This window comes from Camellia sinensis, unplaced genomic scaffold (assembly GCF_055761805.1).
Source record: "Camellia sinensis isolate YWXY unplaced genomic scaffold, ASM5576180v1 Unanchor3, whole genome shotgun sequence".
Lineage (NCBI taxonomy): Eukaryota > Viridiplantae > Streptophyta > Magnoliopsida > Ericales > Theaceae > Camellia > Camellia sinensis.
In genome coordinates, this window is record NW_028129178.1 from 5,168,843 (window position 1) to 5,196,511 (window position 27,669).

The following is a 27,669-nucleotide window of genomic DNA, read 5'->3' on the forward strand; positions in this document are numbered from 1 at the left end:
AAGGTTTAAAAGAAAAAGGGGTTGAGTCTCGAGGCCAAGAGTGATCCTATGTTGTACAATCCCGAGAGCGATTCCATGCATGTCTTTGTAGAACCACGCAAAACATTTTTTTGAAATCATTTAAGAAAGAAACTAGTCGGTCGCGTCGAAGGCAATGGAGAACCAATCTAGATCAGGCCAGAATCCTTCTCGGTATTCATATTAACAAACATGATCTCATTCATTAAGGGCTTAGCATGCCTCACTTTCTCTTAATTGATCAAATTTTTACAAATCCCGAGGAATTCCTTCCTCTTAGTTTTCATCATAGTGTTAGAAACGTTTTGAAAAACTTAGGTCAATGCCATGATTTCAAGGCACAGAAAAGTAAGTGAAAATCCCTTCCATTTCATTCAGAACTTTTGGTGCAACTAGCTCAATGGCAGAAACATATACACAAGAAAGAGTGTAATAGATAAACACGAAACAAGATAGTGATGTCCGAGGTAACACCCCTAAAATCACCTAACTCTAACACAACCGGACTGACTCGATACAACAAGATTGACTCAATACAACACAGTAGAACTGACTCAATACCCAAGTTAGAAAGTACAATAAACAACATTCGCAAATTGCTCAAAGCAGTACATGCCATCCGCCATATCTAGGATAAAATGAGCGCCATCAGTAGGTGGTTTATCCCCTGATCACATAGTCACATTATCCCCCCTGTTCATTGATCTGGTGCCGATAGACTTTGTAGGACCTGGTGCGATGATGACCTTGTTGTCAATTAGATCTTGAACTTCATGGCGAAGACGATAACAATCGTCAATGTCATGACCGTTTTGTTGATGGAAGGCACTGTACTTGGCAGCATTATGCCTGGTTGGAAGGGAACCCAGGAGAGGTCGAGGGTTAAGGGGTTTGAGACGGCCTTGTCCTATAAGGATTTGGAGAGCTTTGGACAAGGTCATGTAAAGGGGATTGAAGGTGCAGTTACCAGTTCAGACAGGCTTGACAGAGGGCTTGGCAGCTGCTGATTAGGTTTAATGATCTTTTATGGGTATAGGATTAGAGCAGAAAGGAGCATTTCTGGTCTGACATCCTTTTTCCCGGCTTGCCCCTTAATTTAGAATGCTCTCATCCTGAGTGGCAAAAGTGTCATCCAGAATCTTTGCAAGAACTGCGAGCACTTGCTGTTTGTTTAGCCCTTCAGCTATCGAAGTGTCAATAGCCACTGAAGATGTTCATAGGGACCAATGCCTACCCCTACCTTGTTCTTGCCATTTGCCTCCACTTTGCCAAGGGATTGGCCTTCTTCCAATGCAAGCTGTCCCAAGATTGGGGAGTCTTTTGACATGAAATTCTCGGCATGTGATGTGGTCGATGACGGAGCCAATATTCCAAAGGCTAGATTTGCTATAATTCTCTGAAGATCTTCAATCATGCTCATTAGCTCAGAAGTACTGGGTTTGCAGGTTTGAGATGATTAGGGTTCAAGTGCATCTATCATACACAAGTCCATGTTTTTTAGAATGAACACCTCAGGCTTGGGTAAATGGGCCAGGGTGATGTATATACTAGGGTTGTAGGTGGATGGTAGTAGGTGGATTAAGTTAAGATGTGGAGGTAATAGGTTAGGGGTAGCCTGATGTCCTTTTGGTGGAACCATGATCTCTTCGTCAATAAGATCCTGAATCTTTTGATAGAGGCGGATGCAACGGTTTGTATCATGACAGTGTTTTTGATGATAGGCACAGTATTTAGCCGAGTCATATCTTGGTGGAAGAGGATTTGGAAGGGGTCAGCATTCTAGGAGTTCTGGGTACCATTTTTCTCGCAGCATTTTCAAAGCTTGAGAGAGACTTAGGTAAAGAGGATGAAAATTTTAGGATTAGGGCCGATTTGAAGTGGTTGGTTTTTGGCCATTGAGAGAAGTGGTGACCGTGTTTACTTCTGAGCATTTCGTAGCTGTGCTACCATTAGTAGTAGCATTAGAATTGCGAACAACATTCTTCATCAAAAGCTCCTTATCTTCGACAAAGATCCCTTTTCTGATGGCAACCTCAATTTGAACCCCCATTTCATGAATCCTTGGAAAGGTAAATGGAGGCAGAATGATCATCTTCTACAGCAACTTGCCATGCAAATTCTGAACAATCATCCTGAGATGATCTTTTTCGAAAGGCCTTGTAGTCATCATCGAGGCCTTCGCTCTCCATCTCGTCACGAACTCTGAGAAACCCTCCTTTAGCTTTTGGTGGGTGGCTTTGAGATCACGAGTTATGACCTCTATCTGTGTGTTGTAGGAGTATTGAGCAATAAAGGCCTCAGCCATCTCTTCCTAGTTCTATTTCATAAAGTCCTCCAATTTAGCATACCAGACTGAGGCTATCCCAGAGATGGTTCGGCCGAAGAGAGACAACTTCTGAGCTAGGGTCAAACCCATTGGCCTCTGGATATCAGAAAATAGGCTGAGGTGCACCATTAGGTCTCCAGAGCCGTCGAAGCGGTCAATATGCGATATCTTGAACCGCTCTGGTAAGGTAATTGCGGATTCAGTATACCCGTCCTCTAAATCAAGGATGGAGTTCACTCCTTGTGCTCGTTTGAATAAATTCTCCAGTTTATTGACCTTAAGTGCAATTGGGTCAACCTCAAATTCAAATGGAGCTTCGGTTTGATAAACAGGAGCTTTAGAGGCCTGTGCTGGGATTGGCTTCGCCAGATTGCCCTAAGTCTCTTGGACATTAGCAACGTGGGCAGTGGCTCCGGGTGTTAGGTTACCAGTGGGAGGTGTATGAGATATAAAAGCTACAGTCGGCTGTGGCTGTTGTTGTTGTAGTCGGGTTATCAATTCAGTCTGATGAGCCGTGACTTCAGCCTGCCGAACTACGTCCTGCTGCAATGCCTCGACTTTCTGTTGCAGGTGATGTATCAGTTCTTCCACACTAGATGGGGGATATTGTGCCATGTAGAATCGGCGTTTGAACTCATGTTGGACAAGAAGCAGATGACCGTTCCCGAACCTGACTGGACACTGGTGAACCAAAGGGAGACTGCTGTAAACACTGCACTGGTGAATCCTGCCTGACTCTCCTCCATCTCGTACCCAGGGGGGAAGTAAGGTAAACTCTAGTTGCCTCTGAACTAGGTCCCCGATCTTACAAAGTCTTTCGACACGAGTCCAGAATACCTGGGGGCCTTCTGAAGCTATGGTTCCAGGACTATCTAGCAAATGAGAAAACAGACAGCATCTCAGCCCAATTTCATTAGAATAGATATGATCACAGCTGAATGACTATGCTTTCTACTGACTTCTGCCCTAAAATGGAAACCAACTTGGCAACTGATATGCATATCCCTGTTAGTTTCACTGTAAACCACATACCAGTTAAGTGAGAGCCAAAACACCCCTATGAGGGGGTAAGGTTACCCTGTCCTAGTTTCATCAGGAGCTAGGGTTTTCACTATGCATAACAAGTGGTTTCACACAATCTTGCATTCGGGTAACCATCTCGTCCTAGTTTGGAACAGTCTCTATGGTTTCCGATATGCAACTAGGTCGATTGCTCAAAAAAGGATACCTCAGCAAGACTACCTAATATACCTCTAACAACTAACACCGAGAAGTGAAAGCAGGATCAAACAGTACAGCGGTAGTCCAGATCTAAGGGTTGCATTCCCATCGTGGAAGAGCCCGCAACCGGTCAGCCTTCTAGCAAGCTTTTCTAAGCAAGCCTCTGGCAAACCGTTCAGGAATAGCAGATGGAAGACACGATGATTTAGGAGCACCAATGCAAATGTAAATGCAAATGCAAAGAAACACATAAGTGTAGACAAAATAACATATCATGAGTTCGAGTCAAGTTCTCTAATTCACTAGCAGAGTCGCCAGAAACTGTAGCTCGGCTTTTTCGCGCCCCCTTTCGGAAGTTTTGAAAGAAAGCCCTATAGTTCAGACTCCTGTAGTTCCAAATCACATCTCACATGTGCAATGTGAAACTGATAAACACCAAAGAGTCCAAATCTGAAAAATTGTTTTGGAAAATTGATTTTGAATCAAAAATGTCAAAATTCGACTGCTTTGCCAAATACAGAATCGCCACCTAAATATTTTATTTTTGGGGAAATTTAGGAAACCCATGACTCGTGCCAAAGGCCACGTGTCCGTCATCACCAAATTGGCCTTAGCTCGGGAACTTAGGTACGAGAGGGGAATGTTATGAATTGAGCACCCCAGCTCGCCCGAACAAAGATTGGCCTCTACTAATCATGATATGATATTTTATAAACATTATGTGCTCTTATTCCTGTTATATAAGCTAACATTACTATGTGATGCGCACAAGCAAGTATAGACTAGTTTGCTAAATTTGGAACAATTCAACTCATGTTTGTTTGCGAAAATGGTTTGAATTTGCCACCTCATGTGGGCTTAAAGATTGCGGATTTGTCACCAAACATAGTGGGCTTAAAACATGATTTACCACTCAACAAAGCGGGCTTAAAACGCATATTCCTTGAATCATTCCAATTCAAACAACAAGCTTTCATCCATAGGCATTCAAGCAGTTTACCATTTAAGCACATAGCCTCATGGCAAGCATGCTAATCATGGCAACATTCACACTTATAAACATAAAAACTCACTTAGTACTCCAAGCTAAGAAGATATGAGTTAGTAAAATATGCATGATTCCTAACTATGTTAAGTGTCTAATGGAACACATACAATATGCAATTACTAGACTCGGCTACTAATATGACATATGGATCAATTTGAACAACATGCGATTAAACACATATTCAACTAAGATATTGAAATAGCAATGCAATTTGAATGATGCGCCGAGCCTCGGTACATGCAATACAAATGAATGGATGCAAGCATAAGGTATGCTATTTAAAATCTATCCCTAATCTAACCATCAAAAGCGATTAAATAAAAGGGAGAAAAACGTGGGGTTGGAAAACATACACACACGCACACACACTTATTACAACATTACGCCCTTATGAAGGAGGGTCCGAATGAATAAAGCTAACTAACTTGCTAAACTAAGCTAATTAAGCATACAAAACTTGAAACTAATTAACTATTCTAGTTAACTAATTACAAAACGAAATCGAATAACTAGTTAAACTAACTGATTATTTACAACACTTAATTAGCTACAACTAATCAATTACAAACACGTGCTTGATCTATTGCTAATTAAACTAATTAGCTAATCCCGAGAGGTGAGGAAGGCCCATGCATGCTCGGTTCCACCCAAAAAGCCACTGCCTTGCTGCTGAATGCATCTGTTTGCGCATTGAACACCAACAACTCTGTCCACTTCCAGAACACCTTTGCTCTACCTTACCAACACACTGTGCAAATTTCACTGATGGCTGACAAGGGGCCGATCGCCTACCAATGGTGGCCGGTCGGCTACCATTGGTCGCCGGTCGACTACTGATGGTGGCTGTCGGCCACTGAGTGGCTATCGACCACTGATAGCCTAGACTTCCTTGTTGCATCAGAGAGCAAATAGAGCAAAACAGTATGTTTCTCAAGGGTTGTTTGCACACTTTGCCTCTCATTTTCATGGGAAAATCAATGGTGGGACAAAATTTGGTTCACAAACCATCAATCAAGCAAATTCATTGCATGATGGCTTGTGAAACCAATTGTGCAAGTTAATAAATACAAGAACAAGACTCAAATGACCATCATCCTATCATGCATGATCAAGGGCAATGGAGACCTAGGAAAATGGCACATTCATCACTTTTGAGTATGAAATGTTCTATTTTCCTTGTGTTCAAACTGACATCCGATTTGAATACATGCAATGCAACACAAAGAATGCTTATCTTGCCTCTTTTACTTGCCAATTTTGTTTACACATTTTAGTTACCAAACCATCCTTTAATCAATTAGTCCATTGGTGAGTGTCTTCTAAGGTGATGGAAGTATCACCAAGGGATAGTTTAAGGCATGAGAGAAACTTCATGCCATTGGTAATGAACCCTGAAAAGAGGATTAAACCATTAAGCATGAGCCTCAATCTCAAGCTTAAACAACCCTAAGGTTGAAACAACCCTGAAAGCAAATGAAAAAGTGAAGATATGAGGGAGATTGGAGAGATTATAAGTGTTGAAATTAGGTGAGAAAAAGCACTAAAACATGCAATCAACTCAAACCAATGATGATTAAAGGCTTAAAACACTAAGCTAGTGAAAGGACTTACACTACAACTATGCAAAACAAGACTCAAAAGACTTAACCAGCCCGAAACAAGCTAAAATAGGTCAAAATAGAGTGTAAAACATGCTGGACTTGAGCCACAAAAAGCTAAAACATTAAGCTAATACATGGTGCTAACTAGGCATGCAAACAAGACACAAGGAGGAAAGGCTAACCCCTCCAATTTTGGACTTCAAAACGAGTTTTTTACCACTGAAAAATCTCTAAAATTCAGTGGTTAAAATGCCCAAAAAAATTGATTTGAAAGTGACGAACAACGGTACAATAACTTTACAAGCAAAGAGCAAGAAGGATAAATCACCCCTTAACTGAAAATGGCCTCAAACCAACACTTTTAAGCCATCAAAACAGAGCTTCTTTTTACAATTCAAAATCAGCCTCAAAACAATTGAAAAATATGGCAAAGCAAGGGTACAAAACTAGTATAAAGAAAGAGTCCAATACCTCTTGAAGAGAAGACACAATTTGGCCAACAAATTCAACTCACACATACCTTCTAGAACTCAAAATAAGTCCCAAGCTATCTCAGCCCAAAGAGTAGCAACCTCTATCAAGGGTGTATAGGCAAAAGTGTAGGATTTGTGAGCAAATGTGTATAAAATTGCAAGAGAGAGAGAGAGAGAGAGAATTTTGTTCCAAATTTTCTAACCTTGAAATATGAGAGATAGGTCATCTATATATAGAAAAATGTGAGCTTTGATCGAAACTATCAAGCCTTGAACAGTTGGAGCTTGTGGGGGACAGCTGACCAAAAATATCTAGCTTTTCCACTAGTGGCCGACGGCCAGAAGTGTGCATTGTCGGCCATAAAAAAATATGTTTCCAAGCCCAATTTCAAATGGGCATATCTCCTTCATCCAGACTTCTTTGCAGGTCATTCTTGAGTCTAAATTGAAGCCCCAGAAGTCTAATTTCCAATGGAAGTGGCCTCACATCTAAATTCTAAGTCTGATAAGAGATATGCTTATTTTAGTGAAGGTTTCCCAATTTTGTCTTAACCAAATTGATGCCTAACTTCAACCAGTCATATCTCTCTCATCCGGACTCGGCTTTAGGAGATTGTTGAGTGTAAAATGAAGCCCCGGAAGTCCACTTTCCAATGGTGATGGCCTCACAACTTAAGTCCAAGTGTACAAAAGGATAGACTTGATTTAGTGAAGGCAGCCTGGTTATCTCTTAACAGTTTATGCCCACTTCTTCCCTAACTAGGTTTCTTCCCTCTCCTCCAATTTTCTTCAACTCCAATCCTCTAAATAAGATGCTTTAAAATAGTTCACCTCTCTTCCATTTATTTCCAATTTGTCCTTGCTCGGTTTACCAAAAAGTGCAATTTTTAACGAAATGCGAGCCTCGGAACATCGTAGAAGAATTTTCAAAAATATTTTGAAAGAGAGGGTTTTAAGGTCTAAATTGTTTCGGTCAAAAAATGTTTTGGTCCAAAATGGGGTGTAAGGTTGGGATTTAGAGCTCTTCTTACCAAAGAAATCAAACCTTTGCATAACATAGCCTTCATCTTCGAGTAATGGGGTGTCTACAAGGGGGGTCAAGTATATATAGAAAATTATGTGGATGCAGAAATATCAATACAAAAATAGGTGGTGCAGTGTGTGGAGACAGCTGGCACAGTTGGCAAAAGTATCTCGTTTTATAAACACAGGTGGCCGGCCGGCCCACCACTAAGGGAACGGTCATACACTCATTTGTGGCCTGCAGGCCTCGGGGTGTTCAGGCTTGGTCAGGCTTGGAAAGCTACTATTTTGGTACAAAACAAATGGTGCAAGGTTTGTAGGTTTTTGAGTCTCAAAACTGAGGCTTCCTGTTGAGGAAATCGAGCATTTGACAAGCATAAAAGTTCATCATTGGGTGGTCAATCGGTGGCACCCAAGTCTTAGGTGTGGTCAGAAGGAAGGAAAACGCTAAGGTAGATGAGTTGGCCGATTTCGCAGTGATGTCTGACAGAATGGTGCCCAACCCTATATTGATTATGCTCTTGCCAAGACCAAACATTGAAGAGCCAAAAGTGGTCGAAGTGTTGGGTGTTGAGCTAGGACCATCCTGGATGGATCCTATCATCATCTTTTGAAGTACAAGATTTTGGCTTTCTCCATCTGGATCTCTATATAAAAAGTCTTTCATTGGTGCATTGTTGAAATGTGTGCACACTAGCAAGGTTGAAGCCTTCTTGTTTGAAATATGCGAAGGAATGTGTGGAAGTTATATTGGAGGTAAATCGCTAGCCTACCAAGCTACTTCTCTGGGCTACTAGTTGCCACACATGCAAGCATACATGCAGAAGTATGTAAGAAAATGTGAAAAGTGACAGAAATTTATGCATCAAATTCATCAACTGGCCAGAGAACTCCTTGCATTGAAAAATCCATCAACTTTTTCTTTATGGGGTTTGGATATAGTGGGGCCTCTTCCAATGGCACCAAGCAATAGAAAGTTCTTCATCGGGACAACAGACTACTTCACCAAATGGTTTGAAGTAGAAGCACTTACAACCATCAAAGAAAAGGATTTGAAGAATTTTGTTTGGCAGAATATCATCACTTTATTTGGAGTCCCTAAGGCTTTGATTTCTGACAACGGCACTCAATTTGATAGAGGGCTTTTATGGGGATTTTGTGAAGAATTGATATTGAATTCTAGAACTCTACACCAGCCTATCCTCAATCAAAAGGCTAAGCTGAAACTTCAAATAAACTTATCGTTGATGGACTGAAGAAAAGACTTGAGAAAGCTAAAGGAAAATGGGTTGAAGAATGATCTTATGTTTTATGGGCATATTGAACAACCCCTAGATGGTCAACCGAAGAGACACCCTTCTCTTTAGCTTATGGTATGGACGTTGTTATCCCAGTGGAGATTGGTTTACCCATTATCAGAAGTGAAAATTTTGATCCTAACTTAAATGGGGAAACAATAGCTTTGGAACTCGACCTTACTCAGGAAAGAAATGAAAGGGCACTGATTCACGTCGCAGCATATCAACAAGAGTTGTCCAAAAAATACAACAAAATGATGCACCCAATACAATTCATGGTTGGAGATTCAATTTTACGCAAAGTCATGGGTAACACTCTTGTGACTGGCGATGGAAAATTGGGTCCTAATTAGGAAGGACCTTACAAGATTTTGAGGTTAGTTGGAAAATGGGCATACAACTTGGAAGATTTGGAAGGCATTGTTATGTTTAGACCGTGGAACACTGCCAATTTAAAGTAGTTTGATTTGTAGCTTGTATTCATGTACTTTTTCATTTTCAGTCATAAATAAAATAAGTAGATAGTTTTTTTCATTTTAGAGCTTATCAATGTTATTGTCTTATTATGCTTTGATTGTAACTGTGTTAGCACAACTAAGGGGCAACAGGTTTAAATGCCCTTTGCTTATTTGAAAATCTTTAATGTTCTCGTTTTTAGCTTAGTAGAGTAGGTTGAAGGATGTTTCCAACTTTCAAAATATTTACCAAGCTAGATGTTTGCTCAACAAAAGTAGGTTGGCGAATGTTTCCAACGTTAAAAATCTTTACCAAGCTGGTTTTTAGCTCGACAAAATAGGTTGGAGGATGTTTCTAACTTTAAAAATCTATACTAAGCTAGTTGTTAGCTCGGGAAAATAGTTTGGATGATGTTTCCAACGTTGAAAATCTTAACCAAGTTTAGGTTGGACTGGCTTGGTTGTCTTCTAGTGGATCAAGTGAGGTAGATTGGATCGAGCTATCCTCAGATGACCGGTCAAGTGTAGTTGAGTGCATAGTTTTGGTCTGGTTAGTTTTAGTGTTGCAACATTAGCATGGTGGCATGTTGCACTATGTTTACGCGGTGATGCACGTTGCTCAGTTGTCTTGAGAACCAGTGGAATAATTTAGTACGTATGCCTAGTTGGGTGCCATGCAAAGAGTTGTGCCATCTCACTTGGTTTGTTGTGAGGAGGGTATGAAAGGATAGGCACTATCCTTTAGGATTACGATTCCTAGTAGAACTCTACAAAGGGGAATTATAGTCTTACTGAGATTCTGCTATGCAAAACTTATAAAAGTTCGAGCTTAACCTAATTCCAGGTAATGCAACTTTAGTTCTTGAATTCATAGAGCCTTTTTTCATATTGATCTTAAGTGCTAACTTAAGCACCAAAGGGGTTTTCCTGTGCACACCCGTCGGTAAGCTCATGTTCTTGTGATTTCAGGATGAACAATGATGTTTGGAAGATCGCGAGCTTGGTTACCAAGATTCTACTTGCTGCGAATATTTCTTACTTGTACATACTTAATTCTCTCAACTCATTATTTTGTCAAAGTGTTCATGGATTTCATGGCCTAATCTGCATAATCCATTATCAATAAAGTGTAGAAAATCACCTCAAAACAAAATTTTTGTAATTTTAATTTTATTTTATTTTCTTAGGGTCATATCAATGCAAATTGAGTGCTATTCTAGACCAAGACATTCAAATTCCAATAGAAATCTAAATTCAAAAATCTAAAATTAAAACAATAAAAGAAAAAAAGTAATTATTGTATATCTCATATCATTGAAGGAGATAATCTAAGTGGTAGACTCTTTGGTGGTTATTGTTTTTCATTTCAAAACCTCACTCTTGTTTTCTCTGAGCTTAATCATATATTTATAAAATCCTAATCACATATTTGTTCATCATAAATAAATGGTATTATAAGTGAGCCTATAATTGATCTCTATACATATGGTTTAATCTATACCCATTTTAGCACCTATAGCACTACAAGAAATTGCACTTTTGGCTACTACTTTTGGTGACAACGTTAATTTTTCATCGCCAAAAGTATATTTTTGACGACACATTGATCAATTTCGTTGGTAAAAGTATACCTTTACTGACGCAATTTGCTGCCGTCGCTAAAAAAACATTACATTCTTTTAGCACCAAAATTTCAAAACTTTTAGTTGCGAGGCTTATGTTTTAGCAACACAATGAGCGTTGCTATTAGTGTGCTTACTTTTGGCGACGACAAGTTGGCGTGGGCAAAGAATTAATCATTTAGCGACGATAACACTATTCGTCTGTAAAAGTTTTGCTAGTGAAATGATGTGATTTAGTGATTTGTGTTTTTATTATAACTTTTCAAAAAGTTTTAAATATTCTAGTTACTGAATTGTAAAATTAAAATGATCATTGAATTAGATCACAAAATGAACCCATTAAGCCGAAACACACTCTTAAGTTGAGATGACTAATTTGAGATAATTTAAACTTTTTTAAAGAATGTGGTTAGATTATCAATTTCAATATGTTTGGTTTTATTTTCATAAACTAGTTTCAATTTTTTTTTTTTACTAAAAAAACTAAAAGAAATTGGGTAAAAAAAAATTTATTATTTTTGTATAATTTTGTCTTTTAGGTCATAAATACTTTTTAAAATTTTAAAAATATAATTTTGATTTTTATTGCTCTCAAATTTTTTTTTAATTTTTTTCAAAAAAAAAATCTAAAAATTGTTTTGAATTGTTTTTTTTTTTTTTTTTTTTATGTGATCTGCCTCTACAAACATATGAGGCGGTGGAAATTTCCCTCCCAAAATCCTCTCTTTTTTCTTTGCTAGCATAAGTAATCTCCTCATCAATCTGCACGATTTTCACTCTTGCACAAGCTTGTCTCACAATTCGTATTTCTCTCCCCCAACCAAATCGCGCACCCGTATATAGGTTTGTTGGTCGTTGGGTTTGTGTCGTTTGCTACTGTTGTGTGAGACCATCGGTGCTCCAGTCTACCCCTATGGGTTTGTTCCCTTTTTGCTTTGTATTTTACTTCCCTTGCTTCTCTCTCTCAATTTTTGTTTGAAAAAATTAATACTTGCCTTCTTCTCCAAATTCTTCTACTTTTGGTTTGCTTTTAAATTATTCTTTTGATTTGGATTTCTTTCACAGACAAAAATGTTCCATGATGGTGAAATTGGATTTTTGAGGCAGTAAACATAACATCCAATAATGCATGCTACAGAGGGAGCGTTTTTTTTTTTTTTCCAGAAAGTTACATCAATTATTTTTTTAGGCTTTTTTTTTAATATACCAGTGATTTGCAACAGTTGATATTTGTAATATATTAAGGGATGAATAAGGGCATTTTTCCATTTTTTATCATTAAAAAAAAAAGAACAAGAAAAGAAAGCAACAATTATAGTTAATTGATTTTGTTGGAAAAAAAAAGGGTTGATAATTAGCTAACTTCTATAGTTATAAATTTCAGTGTTTTTTTGGGAGTGATAACAAGATGATCTTCTGGATGTGTAACAACCCTCACTTTACTCTAGTCATGCTTGCATATATTACATGATCTTGTCTTGATATGTTGCATTTGCAAAACCTTAATTTGTCTTGCATAAATGTTACTTGCATGCTTTGTTCCTTGTTTGGTGTGTGTGTTTAGCCTAGGTTAATCCAAGCCGAGGTCACCTTAAGCTTAGAACCATCTTGGAACCACTTTGGTTGACCTCCACCTTCACCAAGGCATGTTGGTCGAGATGTCATCATCTAGGCCGAGGTGTTCATCACCAAGGCCGAGATGTGTATCATCTAGGCCGAGATGTTACCTTTGCGCCTAAGTGATCTTGTTCCAGGATTAGCACAACCTAGACCGAGGTGTGGCACATCTAGGCCGAGATGTGGCACAGCTAGGCCAAGTGTTGTCCTTCCTAGCCAAGGTCATTCTTCCCTTACTTGCCGAAGCTTTGTCCTTAGCCGAGATTGCTACTTGCCGGAGTACCCTTGCCATCTTGCTTGTTGAACACACTTTGTCATAGCCTTGTCTTTTCACTCAATCACCTTTTTTAGTAGAGCCAACCAGCCGATGCCACGTTTCCCAGCAGAGGGTTAAGTGAGTAAGCTATTGAGAAACACATCATTTTGTATCATATCCTTGTCTTTAGAGAGAGAGGCTCTAGGAAGAAGAGGGAGGAGTTCTTAAAGAGGGAATAGATTTTCCAAGCTTGATCTTCACACCTTGAGCCATTAGATTCTTGTCTTAAGGTTAGAATCTTGATCTACTCTTGTTATTCTTATTGTTCATCTAGCTGCATTGCATGATCGAGCACGATTTGTAAGCCATGCATTGATTTAAAGTTTTGTTTTAGAAAGAGAAAGTGGTATTCATGTGTTCTTGAATAAAAGCCCTGTTTGATCAGAAAGCTTGCATCAAGATTCATGTTTTTGTGTTTCTTTTCATAAAATCTTCGAGTATGGATGCCCAGGTCCATGTTTTTGAATTCATAGCATGAAATCTCAGATTTTGCAATAACGAGTTAAGCTCTTTGCATTCATGTTCTTCAAAGAAGGGGAAACCCAGATTTTCCCAACTTCGTTTCCTTGAATGTGGCCATCGGGACCACACCTCGGCAAGGGAGGTGTGGGACCTCGGCCAAGACCTGGAAGGTGCCTATTATGTTTTCCCGAGATGAGGAACAGTGTTTTGTTTTGGATCGACTTAGTTTTGAAAGAATGCCGAGATCATTTGCATTCATGTAAGGCTTGTTGATAGTGCATTCAATGGGATTTGTTATGTGCTTGTAGGCCTTGGATCCTTGCCTGTAGTCCCAACGTTTGAAGAACTATGTGAGTGGTGTTTTTAATAAAGCTATGTTTCAATGTTTTGATAAGCTTTGCTTTGCTTTGTTTTGAAAAGTATTTGTTAAGCATGAATGATTACCCCTATTTTGTGTATCAAGTATAAGTTTTGTTTTGGGTGACCCTTGAAAGTCCGTACGTGCTAGGGGACTATAAGCATTTGTAGCACAACCTTTGAAAGTCTGTGCGTGCTATGGGCCCATAAGCATTTGTAGCACAACCTTTGAAAGTTCGTACGTGCTAGGGGACTATAAGCATTTGTAGCACAACCTTTGAAAGTCCTTACGTGCTAGAGGACTCTAAGCTTTTGTAGCACCTTTGTTAATGTCACCCCTTGAAACTTGAAAGCCTTGAAAGACTTTGATTGATGAAGCTTGAAAGACTTGTTAGATGGACTTGTTTTGTCTTTGATTTTGTGCAAGATATAATGTGTATCGCTTTGATAAAGATCTTGGATATTGTTCATGCGAACCCTTTATTTCTTATACCATTCACTGAGTATCCAAGCTCACCCTCTCTATATATATGTAGGTGATGAGCAGGACGACGGTGACGCCTAGATGTGCTTTGCAACTTGTTTTGGACTCGCATTTTGTAGCATCTTGAAGATCATCCTTCTTAGCTTGTAATTCATTGTGTTTTGTATATGATGTCTTGAGAAGCCTTTTGGTCAAGATGTATTTTGTATTTCATTTTATTGTATCCAAGTTGTAAAACCTTGATAAGTTGTATGACATTCCATTCGATCTATGCACCGTTCTTATGGACTAATTAGATTTAAATTTATTGCTTCCGCACATGGTAGCCCCATATGCATGCTCAGATTGTGTGTGAATCCTTGTAAGTTGGCCTTTGGTAATCTCAGATTACTGGCCATCACGACACCATTCCACTAGGGGCGGAATGAGGTCGTGACAGATTGTTATCAGAGCACAAGTTTCTTATAGTACGTTACTCACGCACTTCGAGTCCTAAAGAGCATAGGATTTCCCTTAGAATTGATGTTAGAATTGCATCATAATGCTTGCTACTTGACAATGTGTGCATCATCTCGGCATGACTATTTGTTATTTGCATGCATATTATTTGATCGTTTTGTTTTAAAGTCACATTTTGCATACTCTTAGCATCATAAGGAGGGGTAGACCACCAGTTGGCCGAGATCATCCCAAAGACAAATTGGACAGATTAGAGAGATTGGTCGAAGGTTTGGTCCGTGAGTTGAGACAACCTAGGCCCCAAGACGCTAGTACTACTTCTACTCAAGCCGAGCAGACAAACGGCTGACATGTAGTTCCGCCTCCACCTCCTCCAGCACCGCAAGTGCCTCCACAGCAAGCTTTATATGGGGACGGCACCATAGCCCTAATCCGAAACTTTAAGAAAATGAAACCGCTGAGATTCTCTGGGGATATAGAGCCGATGAAAGCCGAAGCGTGGGTCTTGGAAATAGAGAAACTATTTGAGATCTTTCCCAGCACCGATGCCCAGAAGGTGTCATCGGCCGCGTTCACATTAGACGACGATGCACGAAGATGGTAGATGATGACTCGAGAAAGCAACCCAGGTCTGACTTGGGCCAGATTTTTGGAGTTGTTTTACAACAAAAACTTTTCCCTTAGCGTTCGAGATCGCAAGACTACGGAGTTCCAGACCCTAACACAAGGCAGTAGGACAGTGGCAGAATATAACTGTGCTTTTACCGAGTTGGCGAGATATGCGCCTCACATGGTCGATGATGAATATAGAAAAGCCAGGAAGTTTGAAAGTGGGCTTCGTGGGCCGATACAAGATCGAGTTAACATGCTCAACATGCCGACCTACGCCGGAGTATTGGACAAGGCCATCCTTGCAGAAGCTAACTTGAACTGATATCAGAATTTAGGAGAGAGCCAGAGGAAGAGACAGAACTATGATAATCACCGAGTTTCGTTTAACGCCAAGAAGAAAGCGAATGTGGGCAGCTTCAGCAACTCGAACCAGGAAGGTAATGCTAAGCCGACGTGTGCAAGTTATGGGAAACTGCATTCTAGAGTTTGTCGTTGGGCATCAGGAGCCTGCTTTGAATGTGGTGAAATGGGTCATCGCGTGAAGGACTGTCCGAAGGCAAGGGCTAATGATGGTGAGAAGAATGGGAGCACCTCAGGCTCTACACAGAGGAATAACATTGGGAGGGCCCTGACGAGACAGGGCAGAGTTTTTGCATTGGTACTAAGAGACACTCAGAATGCTGAGACAGTCATGTCAGGTATATTCCCAATTTGCTCTCAAGATGCATACATATTGATTGATTTCGGTTCTACACATTCATTTGTATCTGTTAAGTTTGTCGAGAAGTTAAATAGAGAACAAGAACCCCTTGATTATATGCTATGTGTCTACTCCATCTGGGAGAACTATGATTGTTGCATCCATTTATAGGGAGTGTGTCGTTGTGATTGAGGGTGTAGAATTATTAGTTGATTTAATGCCGTTAAGCATGACTCACTTTGATGTCATATTGGGAATGGACTGGTTAGTAACGAATCATGCGTCTATTAATTGTGTTTCAAAGAATGTCACACTGAAACCCCCAAACCAAGCCGAGGTTATTTTCCAGGGTAAAGGAGTAGTACCCCCACCTTACTTAATCTTATTCGTAAAAGCCTATAAGTTGATCCAAAAGGGATGCCGAGGTTATCTGTGTAGTATACTAAGTGATTTGAATGGAAATGTTGAGTTAGCCGACATCCCAGTGGTTAGAGAATTCCCCGATGTCTTTCCAAACGAATTGCCTGGCCAGTTAGTGGATAGGGAAATAGAATTTACGGTTGATGTTATGTCGGGAACCCAACCTATCTCCAAAACACCCTATAGAATGGCCCCAGCCGAACTCAAGGAACTAAAACTACAATTACAAGCACTACTAGAAAAAACACTTTCCGTGACGAACATGTTTGGTCGCGAAAAGTACCATATTTGGTCGCTAAAACCTTTTCGCGACCAAAATATGTTGGTCGCGAGTTGGTCGCTAAAGCCTCGTCACAGATAGTTTTCTGCGACCAAAAAAGCCTTTGGTCGCTAAAAGTGACCATTCGCGACCAACTTTTTTGGTCGCGAAAAGTCCAATTCATATTAGCCAAAAGTAAACTTTTAGCGACCAAAGATAAGTTGGTCGCCAAAAGTCAGCGCCTTGACCCAAAAAAAATAATTCTTTTGTGCTCCCTGGGACTTGAACTCCTGACCAAGGAGTCACCATGCACCCAATCCACTCTACCACTCTGCCAATAACATACTTCTTGTTCATATTTGACAAAAAAAATATATAACCCATAAAAATTGGGTTATATATTATTTTATAAAACTTTTAATGCCTAAATAGAAAAATAGCATGTAATTACTGTAGTATCATTTTTTTTTTAAATTTATCCCGCCATAACTTTCTGCGACCAACTTTTTTTTTTGGTCGCCAAAGGGTAATCTTCCGCGACAAAAAAAGCCTCTGGTCACCAATAGTAGACTTTTCGCGACCAACTTTTTTTTTGGTCGCCAAAAGGTGATCTTCCGCGACCAAAAAAGCCTTTGGTCGCCAATAACATACTTTCCGCGACCAACTTTTTTTTTTGGTCACCAAAGGGTAATCTTCCGCGACCAAAAAAGCCTTTGGTCGCCAATAGTATATTTTCCGCGACCAACTTTTTTTTTTGGTCGCCAAAGGGTATACTTTCCGTGACCAACTTTTTTTTTGGTCACCAAAAGGTGATCTTCCATGACCAAAAAAGCCTTTGGTCGCCAATAGTATACTTTCCACGACCAACTTTTTTTTTTTGGTCGCCAAAAGGTGATTTTCCGCGACCAAAAAATTGTGGTCGCCAAAAGTTAAATTTTAGTCGCAGAAAGTGGACTATTTGCGACCAAAAAAAATAGGTGGTCGCCAAAAGTGTTTTTTCTTGTAGTGAAGAATTGTTGGACAAGGGATTTATTAGGCCGAACACTTCACCTTAGGGAGCACCAGTTCTATTTGTCAAGAAAAATGATGGTACACTTCGTCTTTGTATCGACTACCAAGAACTAAATAAGGTGACCATTAAGAATAAATATCCATTACCGAGGATTGATGATTTACTTGATCAACTATAAGGGGCACCGGTCTTTCGAAGATTGATCTGAGGTCGGGCTACCATCAGCTAAACGTTAAGGCCGAGGATGTCAAGAAGACTGCTTTTCGGACAAGGTATGGCCACTATGAATTTTTGGTAATGTCTTTCGGAGTTGCAGCATTCATGGATTTGGTGAACAAAGTTTTTAAGCCGTACCTAGACGAGTTCGTGGTTGTTTGCATCGATGACATACTGATCTATTCCAAGAGTGGTGGTGAGCATGAGCAGCATTTGAGACTAGCCTTACAAATCCTAAGAGACAGGAAATTATATGCCAAGCTTAGCGAGTGTGAATTTTGGCTTTCCAACATTTCATTTTTGGGCCATGTGATTAATGAAGAAAGAATCTTTGTTGATCCAAGTAAGATTGAAGCCGTCGTGAATTGGCCGACGCTGACCAACGTGTCCGAGGTTCGTAGCTTTCTGGGTTTGGCCGGCTATTACAGGAAGTTTGTAAAGGATTTCTTAAGGATTGCATTACCACTGACACAACTAACTCAGAAAGGAGTGGCTTACGAATGGACCGAGGATAGGGAATCAGCTTTTCGGGAGTTAAAGACGAGGTTGGTTACAGCACCGATACTTATACTACCGTCAGACAAAGAAGAATTTCAGATTTTTAGTGATGCTTCACATAAGGGATTGGGTTGCGTGTTAATGCAAGGAGGTAAGGTTATAGCGTATGCATCCTGTCAGTTGAAACCTCATGAAAAGAATTATCCTACCCATGATTTAGAGCTAGCAGCCGTGGTGTTTGCTTTAATGATTTGGCGTCATTACTTGTATGGGGATTCTTGCGAAGTTTTCACAGATCATCAGAGTTTAAAGTACTTATTCAGTCAGAAGGACTTAAATTTGAGACAGAGAAGATGGCTTGAGTTATTGAAAGACTACGACATGCAAATTCAGTATCACCCAGGTAAAGCAAACTCAGTAGCTAACGCATTGAGCAGAAAATCAGTTGGGAGTCTGGCATGCTTAACCATGATTTCAGGGAAACCGGCCGTTATAGAGGAAGCGAAGGCCAGACAAATGGAAGACAGATTCTTCAAGAAAGTTGCCGATGAGATTCTCACTAAGCCGAGGTCAGGGTACACTATTGAAAAAAAGGTACTTAAGTTTTGAGGGAAGATTGTGCGTGGCTGACACTCCAGAGTTGAAAATGAAGATTCTGCAGGAATGTCATGGTTCCAAATTTACTGTTCATCCAGGGAACACTAAGATGTATCAAGATATGAAACAAACTTTTTGGTGGCCGAATATGAAAAGAGAAATAGCCGAGTTCGTATCCCAGTGTTTACATTGTCAACAAGTGAAAGCAGAACACCAGAGGCCAGCAGGACTACTTCGACCCTTGCCGATTCCTGAGTGGAAATGGGAATGCATCTCCATGGACTTTATGGTTGGTTTGCCGAGGACACAAAAAGGAATGGATTCAATTTGGGTTATCATTAACAGATTAACCAAGTCAACACACTTCTTGCCTGTTCAGACTACATTCAATGCTGACCGACTTGCTATATTGTATATGAATGAGATTGTGAGACTTCATGGAGTGCCGATGTCCATTGTGTCAGACCAAGATCCGAAGTTTGTTTCTACATTTTGGCAGAGTTTACAAAGCGCCTTGGGAACCGAGTTGAAGTTTAGCACAGCTTTTCATCCCCAGACCGATGGACAAACAGAAAGAACGATTCAGACACTCGAAGATATGCTCAGACTATGTTTGTTAGATTTCAAGGGAAGTTGGGAAGTCCATCTACCGTTAGTAGAATTCGCTTACAACAACAGTTATCAAGCCAGCATTGGCATGGCACTGTACGAAGCTTCGTATGGAAGGAAGTGCAGATCGCCGATATGTTGGACTGAAGTGGGAGATAAAGCTTTGATTGGTCCCGAGCTAGTTCAAGTTACAACCGAGAAGATTAAGCTCATTCAACAAAGGATCAAAACTGCTCAAAGTCGACAGAAGAGTTATGCCGACCAGAGAAGAAGAGAGTTGGATTTTGAAGTTGGGGATCATGTATTCCTGAAGGTTTCACCAATGAAAGGAATTTTCAGATTTGGGAAGAAAGGTAAGTTAGCACCGCGTTACATCGGGCCGTTTGAAATACTTGAGAAAGTTAACCCAGCTGCCTATGGACTGGCTTTACCACCAGAACTAAGTCAAGTTCACAATGTGTTCCATATTTCAATGTTGAGGAAGTATATTCGGCATCCACTGCATGTAATTGATTTTTCCGGGATTGCTGTTAATGAAGATTTAGGCTATGAGGAGAAGCCGATGAGAATTATTGACAGACAAGTGAGACAGTTGAGAAACAAGTCAATATCGATGGTAAAGGTTGAATGGAATGAGCATTATGGCAAGGAGGCTACATGGGAAAAGGAAGAAGAAGTGAAAATCCGTCATCCGGAGCTATTTGTAGAGCAAGGTAACATAAGTTTGGGGACCAAACTTCTTTAAGGAGGGTAGGATGTAACAACCCTCACTTTACTCTAGTCATGCTTGCATATATTACATGATCTTGTCTTGATATGTTGCATTTGCAAAACCTTAATTTGTCTTGCATAAATGTTACTTGCATGCTTTGTTCCTTGTTTGGTGTGTGTGTTTAGCCTAGGTTAATCCAAGCCGAGGTCACCTTAAGCTTAGAACCATCTTGGAACCACTTTGGTTGACCTCCACCTTCACCAAGGCATGTTGGCCGAGATGTCATCATCTAGGCCGAGGTGTTCATCACCAAGGCCGAGATGTGTATCATCTAGGCCGAGATGTTACCTTTGCGCCTAAGTGATCTTGTTCCTGGATTGGCGCGACCTAGACCGAGGTGTGGCACATCTAGGCCAAGGTGTGGCACAGCTAGGCCAAGTGTTGTCCTTCCTAGCCAAGGTCATTCTTCCCTTACTTGCCGAAGTTTTGTCCTTAGCCGAGATTGCTACTTGCCGGAGTACCCTTGCCATCTTGCGTGTTGAACACACTTTGTCGTAGCCTTGTCTTTTCACTCAGTCACCTTTTTTAGTAGAGCCAACCAGTCGATGCCACGTGTCCCAGTAGAGGGTTAAGTGAGTAAGCTGTTGAGAAACACATCATTTTGTATCATATCCTTGTCTTTAGAGAGAGAGGCTCTAGGAAGAAGAAGGAGGAGTTCTTAAAGAGGGAATAGATTTTCCAAGCTTGATCTTCACACCTTGAGCCGTTAGATTCTTGTCTTGAGGTTAGAATCTTGATCTACTCTTGTTGTTCTTATTGTTCATCTAGTTGCATTGCATGATCGAGCACGATTTGTAAGCCATGCATTGATTTAAAGTTTGGTTTTAGAAAAAGAAAGTGGTATTCATGTGTTCTTGAATAAAAGCCTTGTTTGATCAGAAAGCTTGCATCAAGATTCATGTTTTTGTGTTTGTTTTCATAAAATCTTCGAGTACGGGTGCCCAGGTCCATGTTTTTGAATTCATAGCATGAAATCTCAGATTTTTCAATATCGAGTTAAGCTCTTTGAATTCATGTTCTTCATGTTCTTCAAAGAAGGGGAAACCCAGATTTTCCCGACTTCGTTTCCTTGAATGTGGCCATCGGGACCACACCTCAGCAAGGGAGGTGTGGGACCTCGGCCAAGACTTGGATGGTGCCCATTATGTTTTCCCGAGATGAGGAACAATGTTTTGTTTTGGATCGACTTAGTTTTGAAAGAATGCCGAGATCATTTGCATTCATGTAAGGCTTGTTGATAGTGCATTCAATGGGATTTGTTATGTGCTTGTAGGCCTTGGATCCTTGCCTGTAGTCCCGACGTTTGAAGAACTATGTGAGTAGTATTTTTAATGAATCTATGTTTCAATGTTTTGATAAGTTTGCTTTGCTTTGTTTTGAAAAGTATTTGTTAAGCATGAATGATTACCCCTATTTTGTGTATCAAGTATAAGTTTTGTTTTGGGTGACCCTTGAAAGTCCGTACGTGCTAGGGGACTATAAGCATTTGTAGCACAACCTTTGAAAGTTCGTACGTGCTATGGGACTATAAGCATTTGTAGCACAACCTTTGAAAGTCCGTACGTGCTAGGGGACTATAAGCATTTGTAGCACAACCTTTGAAAGTCCTTACGTGCTAGAGGACTCTAAGCTTTTGTAGCACCTTTGTTAATGTCAGCCCTTGAAACTTGAAAGCCTTAAAAGACTTTGATAATCTCGAATTAGTGGCCATCACGGCACCATTCTACTAGGCGCGGAATGGGGCCGTGATAGGATGTTTTCTTACATTTTACCTATAAAGACATAAAATGGAATCCACAATTTCCAATATGGTCTGTCATTCTTTGGTCCTTCTAAATTCATAAACCTAGACTTTGCTTTTTATTTTTATTTTTAGGATTTTTCACTATTCCTTGAGTCTAATAGTTTTATTCATTGTTATATCCAATCTTGGTTTTGAACTATATAAATAATGTAAATAGTCATGAAGTGCTTATGAATTTTAAGTTTCAAGGTGAAAATCCAAAAACTTGGCCAAGTGAGATTACAAGTCCCTCTAGTTAGTAACCTATAAAGCCAGAATTTTACTCAAATTGTGCTGAAGTAAGGTCGAATGAAGACACAAATCATGGTTGTGTGAATGTTATTGTGTTGGGTGGTTTTGACGATGAAACTCGATTTGGGATATAAATTTCAAGGAATGGTGTAGGGTGTTACGAATTGGGAATCAGATTTGGAAACGCGAGAGGTTTGTTTAATCCTTGTCTACTTAGTTAAACAAGGTTTTTAATTAAATAAATCATCCAGAAAACTTTCCCCCTTTCTCTTTCTCTATCTTCCCATGTTTAAGTAGGCAAAACATATAGAATAGTAAAATTGAAACAAAGGTATAAAAAGATTGTAACTGCCAGGGCATCTAAATAGCAAAAATATTATTTCTGTTTTGTTTGCATATGATTTCATTTTGCCTCACATCATCACTTTTTAGGTTAAGGGTTGTTAATGTATCTAGTTCTCAACCTTTTCTTTTCACTTATATCTACTGGTTATTATTATTTTTTCCTTTGTTAACTGTAGTCTCCTACTTTTGCATTTATTAGAGGAAAAAAAAAAGAAAGTATTCCTCATTTTTTTTCTGCTGTTTGGTTGCAATATATCCCATCCTGGCAAATTATCAACATTGCCTTTTATTTTCTAACTACTTATATACCTTAAAATTGTTCTATTTCAACTGGTGTCAAATCAAATCTATTCCCAACTTGAGCATCTTCTTGAGTAACTCATTTTGGTAAGTACATAAATGACAAATCTTTGCATCTATTGTTAGGAGGCCTATGAGTCTATGACTAAGAGTGTAAATCTTATGATCAAGTTGCATGATAGGAAGTAAATGCATAGGTTCATTAGTAGAAAACTTAGATGTAGTGGCTGGATGTAATTTGTGCTAGGGCTTTTTAAGAGAGCTGGAAACCCCTTTTAGCTAAACTAGAAGTTTCATCAAAGAGGGGGTATTGATTGGTGTAGTGGTAAATGCTTGAGTTCCTGTGTATGAAAATATGGGTTTGAATTGAAAAATGTAGTCCCTTCGCACAAATAGTACATGGGTTAGGCCTGTAGCCACTCTTAGTCCTTCCCTATGCCCTTAATTTGTAGGAGCCCATTAGGTAATGTCCTTTAAGGATGATATTGGAATAGTAAATTGTCATTCCAACTGCCTTTTACCATTTAACAAACATTAAAAAGATTCTCAATTGTTGGTTTTGTTTAGAGTTTCATTGCCATGGCCAACTGTGCCTTGGTCTCTCTTTTAGTGAGAGAGGATTGTCCTTTCTGCTTGTTTTATTCAATTGCTGGGGGAGTTGTATAATAGTTTTCAAATTGAAAGAGGTCAATTTGAGTGGCTTACAAAACCAAACTGTTCCTTCAGTAGTTGAGGGTAGAGGCTAGAATAGAAAAGTAAGGTTTTTACTTTGTTATATTGACTTAGGGAGTGGGGGCTAAACAGGGTTTGGTTTGGTTGGGGTTCATATCAAAATTTGGGTTCTACTGAATCTTTTTTATTTTGTATATAGTAGGGCACCGAAACAAACCATTCAAAGCATATAACCCTACCAAACCATTGTGTTTTGAGATGGTTTGATTGAGGCAGTTGAGTCGGTTGGTCTAAGAACAACAAATACAAATACGTAGATTCATACAAAAATTGTAGAGAAATAGGATAACCTAACACCAGCCAACTATAGCCATAGCCACTGATTTGTTACTAGTTTGAGCTCATCACACCCATCAACTACACAATCCCAACGCACAATGAACTTGAACAGAACTAGTTATAGAAGATGCTCATGTTATATCCCATTGTTATGGTTGTGAGCCCAATGGGCGAAATCCACCTGCAAGAGACTGTAGAAAGTTTACTAAAAGGGAGGTCAATATAATTATGCCAAATTTTTGGGGCTAACTGTATTTTTCTCAAATCTCACGGGAGGTGACTGTAATTTACCCTAAATTATTAGACCTTTGAACTTTTTATTTTATACTCATTCTCAAAAGTATGAAAGTAAACTGCACATATCCCATCAAAATAACACAATAATTTTGGATTGCATGGCTGCCATGTATATGACCTTTTGACTTTTTGGATTTGTGTCTTTTTTTTTTATTTGTTTGTTCATAGAGAAGAGAGAGAGAAACAAAAAGCTCATGAAAGATACATGAGGCTGTAAGAACAAGGAAAAACAGAACATGCAAGAAAAGATTTAGGTATGGCATTATTAATAATTCAATCTCATGTTACCCGTAGTTGCATATTGGATTTTTTGCTTAGCTTATGCTGTGGTTTTGCATGTTATCTATTTCATGAAAAGTTTGTACACTGGCAGGAGTATCTTGTTAACCTTTATTTATTTATTTTTAAAGTAACTAATTAGTACACTTGTTTGAGATTTTAACATTGATGATTAATTGTTTTTATACATTTTACTTTTAGTATGCAGTTAACCCTACATTTTGAGGTAAATTTCATACATTTGGAGCTGTAGATATCTCATTAAAGTTTTGGTTATACTTGAACAATTAGTCTGCTCTTTTTTAACTAGTAGGTTGATTGACAGCTATCCAGAAATTAGGATAAGGCTATGTATATCTTGCTCTCTCCACACCTTACTTTAGCTAAGAACCTAATATTTGCTAGGTCATAAGGATTTGGCAACTGTGAGATACTAGTATTTGTGTTAGATTTTAAGAAGTCTAAAATTTCTTTTGGATGCTTGTGAGGTCAAGTTCCAAAAGAGTTTGACCACATCTTGTTTAGCATGGCATCTTGTGAGATTGTGAAGCCTAAGATTTTGTGTTTGTGATGCGGGTGCTGATTGAAAAGGGTAAAAGTTTAAAAGGCTAGCTCTACCAACTGATATATAGGAAAAAGTCATGTCAGTACCGTGGTTAGGAGACAGGTACTGTGGGCTTGATATTTTGTTAAATGTTAGATGCCTCTCTTGATTGGTAGTTTGGGTGTTGGACACCTGTTGACTAGTCACCCGCTTCTCTTGATTGGTGACTTGCTAAAATGTTTTATGTTAGTTGCCCAGGAAATATATGAAAGTGTAGGAGCTTGCACATTTTTCCTTGAGGTATTTGTAGTACAATTTTATCAAGCTATTTATGTTATTGTAGGAAAAATGCATAAGCTATTTGTAGTACAGTTTTATGAAGATATTATTGGAATTGTGGAGTTTCATAAATCAATAGAGAAACAACACATATGCCTACTATATACCTTTCTTTTTCTATCCTTCTTGAAGTTTTTTTGTTAAGGTTTCATTTTTTTGTCCACAACATAGGCTTAGGCTTGCTATTGCTATTTCACTTCCTTCTGACACTTTTCCAATTCATGACTAAGTTTAGGAATGTAACATGAAATATATATATATATATATATATATATATATATATTTGTTGTTGTTGTTGTTGATAAATGTAAAAAACACTTAACTTACATAATAGATGCAGATAGAATAGAATTTTAAAGGATTTGTTGGTCAAAACCTTGATACAAAATTAAAAAAAGCCCATAGCTAGATGCACCTTCATTGACGATGATGTGTCACTCTACAATTATATTAACTACTTTGTCTTTATGTCTAAAAATAAATAAATAAATAATAATAATAAAAATAAAAATAATAATAAATAAACGTTGTGTCGTATTGGTATTAACTACTATCTTATGATCAGATATGGACAGGAGTTGGATGTTAATTTCTAACAAATTCAGTCAGCCATATGTAGATGGGGTGAACTCATTTATTGAATTTGCAAAGGTTCATTTGGGTGAGGCTAGGGAGATTAAGTGCCCATGCATCAACTATTGTATCTTTTATATGTAGGAGTATGATATTGTGAAGGCTCATTTGCTCATAAGTGGGATGATAGTATCATACACCACTTGGTTAGAACATGGTGAACTTCTAGAACACAATAACCTTGATGAAAGCAATGGTGAAAATGACGAGGATCAAGATGAATATGATAACCTGATAGAGGACTATCAGAGGGGCAATTTTGTGGAGGGTGATACTCTAGAAAAAAAGGATGTACGAAATTTTGATAAATTGTTACCTGCTTCCCAATGCCGCTTGTACCCAAGTTACAAAAACTCAAATACTCTGTTAGTATTCGTTATTCAGATGCTACATGTGATGGTTGAAAATAGGTGGATTAATAAGTCTTTTGGCAAGGTTATGGAGATACAAAGGCTATTCCTACCAGAGGGCCATGTGGTGCCAAGGTCAATTTATGAGTGCAAGAAGTTACTACATGACTTGGGCTTAGGATACGAGCTCATCTATGCATGTAAACATGATTGTGTACTATTCTGGAAGGAGAATGCTACATTGGAAAAATGTCCCACATGTCAAGCATCTAGGTATAGAGTAAATGATAGCAAGGGTAAGAAGATCCCTCACGAGATATTGCGTTACTTCTCATTGACACCTAGGTTGAGAAGATTGCACATGTCTAGGAAGACGGCTAAAGACATGAGATGGCATAATGATAAGCGTGTTGACGATGGTGTAGGGAGGCATCCGGCTGATTGTAAAGAGTGGAAGGAATTTGATTTGCATTATCCATAGTTTGCCCAAGAGACTCGCAATGTTAGATTGGACCTAGCCACTGATGAGTTCAACCCTTTTGGGAACATGAGCACTTCTTATAGCATGTGGCCTGTCATACACATGCCTTATAACCTCCCACCTTGGAGATGTACGAGGGCCCCATTTTTCATGATGTCCTTACTTATTCCTGGACGTAATCAACTAGGGACTGATATTGATGTCTACCTAAGGCCATCGATTGATGACTTGAAGGAGTTGTGGGGGAATGGCGTGATGACTTACGATGCCTCCACTGAACAGGCCTTCCGTATGTATGTAGCTGTAATGTGGACCATAAATGACTTGCCTAGATATGGTGACTTGTCTGGATAGAGAACTAAAGGTTATTTGGCTTGCCCTCCTTGTAATGATAATCCGTTATCACGTGGGTTGATCAGTAAGATCAGATGGGTGGGTCATCGAGCTTACTTGCCTGATAACCATCGTTGGAGGAAGGATAAGAAGTTTGATGGTTTAACTAAGCTTAGGAAGAAATCCTTAGATTTACCGGTGGAAAAAGTAATGGCTCAATTGGATCAATTGCGAGAAGTCAAGTTTG

At 39.2% G+C, this 27,669-nt stretch overlaps 2 protein-coding genes across 2 annotated transcripts; both read left to right on the forward strand.

Annotated features, from left to right (window-relative positions):
• Positions 1-8,570: 8,570 nt before the first annotated feature.
• LOC145816059 (uncharacterized) lies at positions 8,571-9,361 on the forward strand. Its single transcript, XM_082912307.1, has 2 exons — positions 8,571-8,953; positions 9,046-9,361. The coding sequence occupies exons 1-2, from the start codon at positions 8,571-8,573 to the stop codon at positions 9,359-9,361; spliced, it is 699 nt and encodes a 232-aa protein (XP_082768433.1).
• A 10,955-nt stretch (positions 9,362-20,316) lies between these two features.
• On the forward strand, positions 20,317-27,089 carry LOC114265279 (uncharacterized). Its single transcript, XM_028206042.2, has 3 exons — positions 20,317-20,416; positions 26,191-26,276; positions 26,343-27,089. The coding sequence occupies exons 1-3, from the start codon at positions 20,317-20,319 to the stop codon at positions 27,087-27,089; spliced, it is 933 nt and encodes a 310-aa protein (XP_028061843.2).
• Positions 27,090-27,669: the final 580 nt, after the last annotated feature.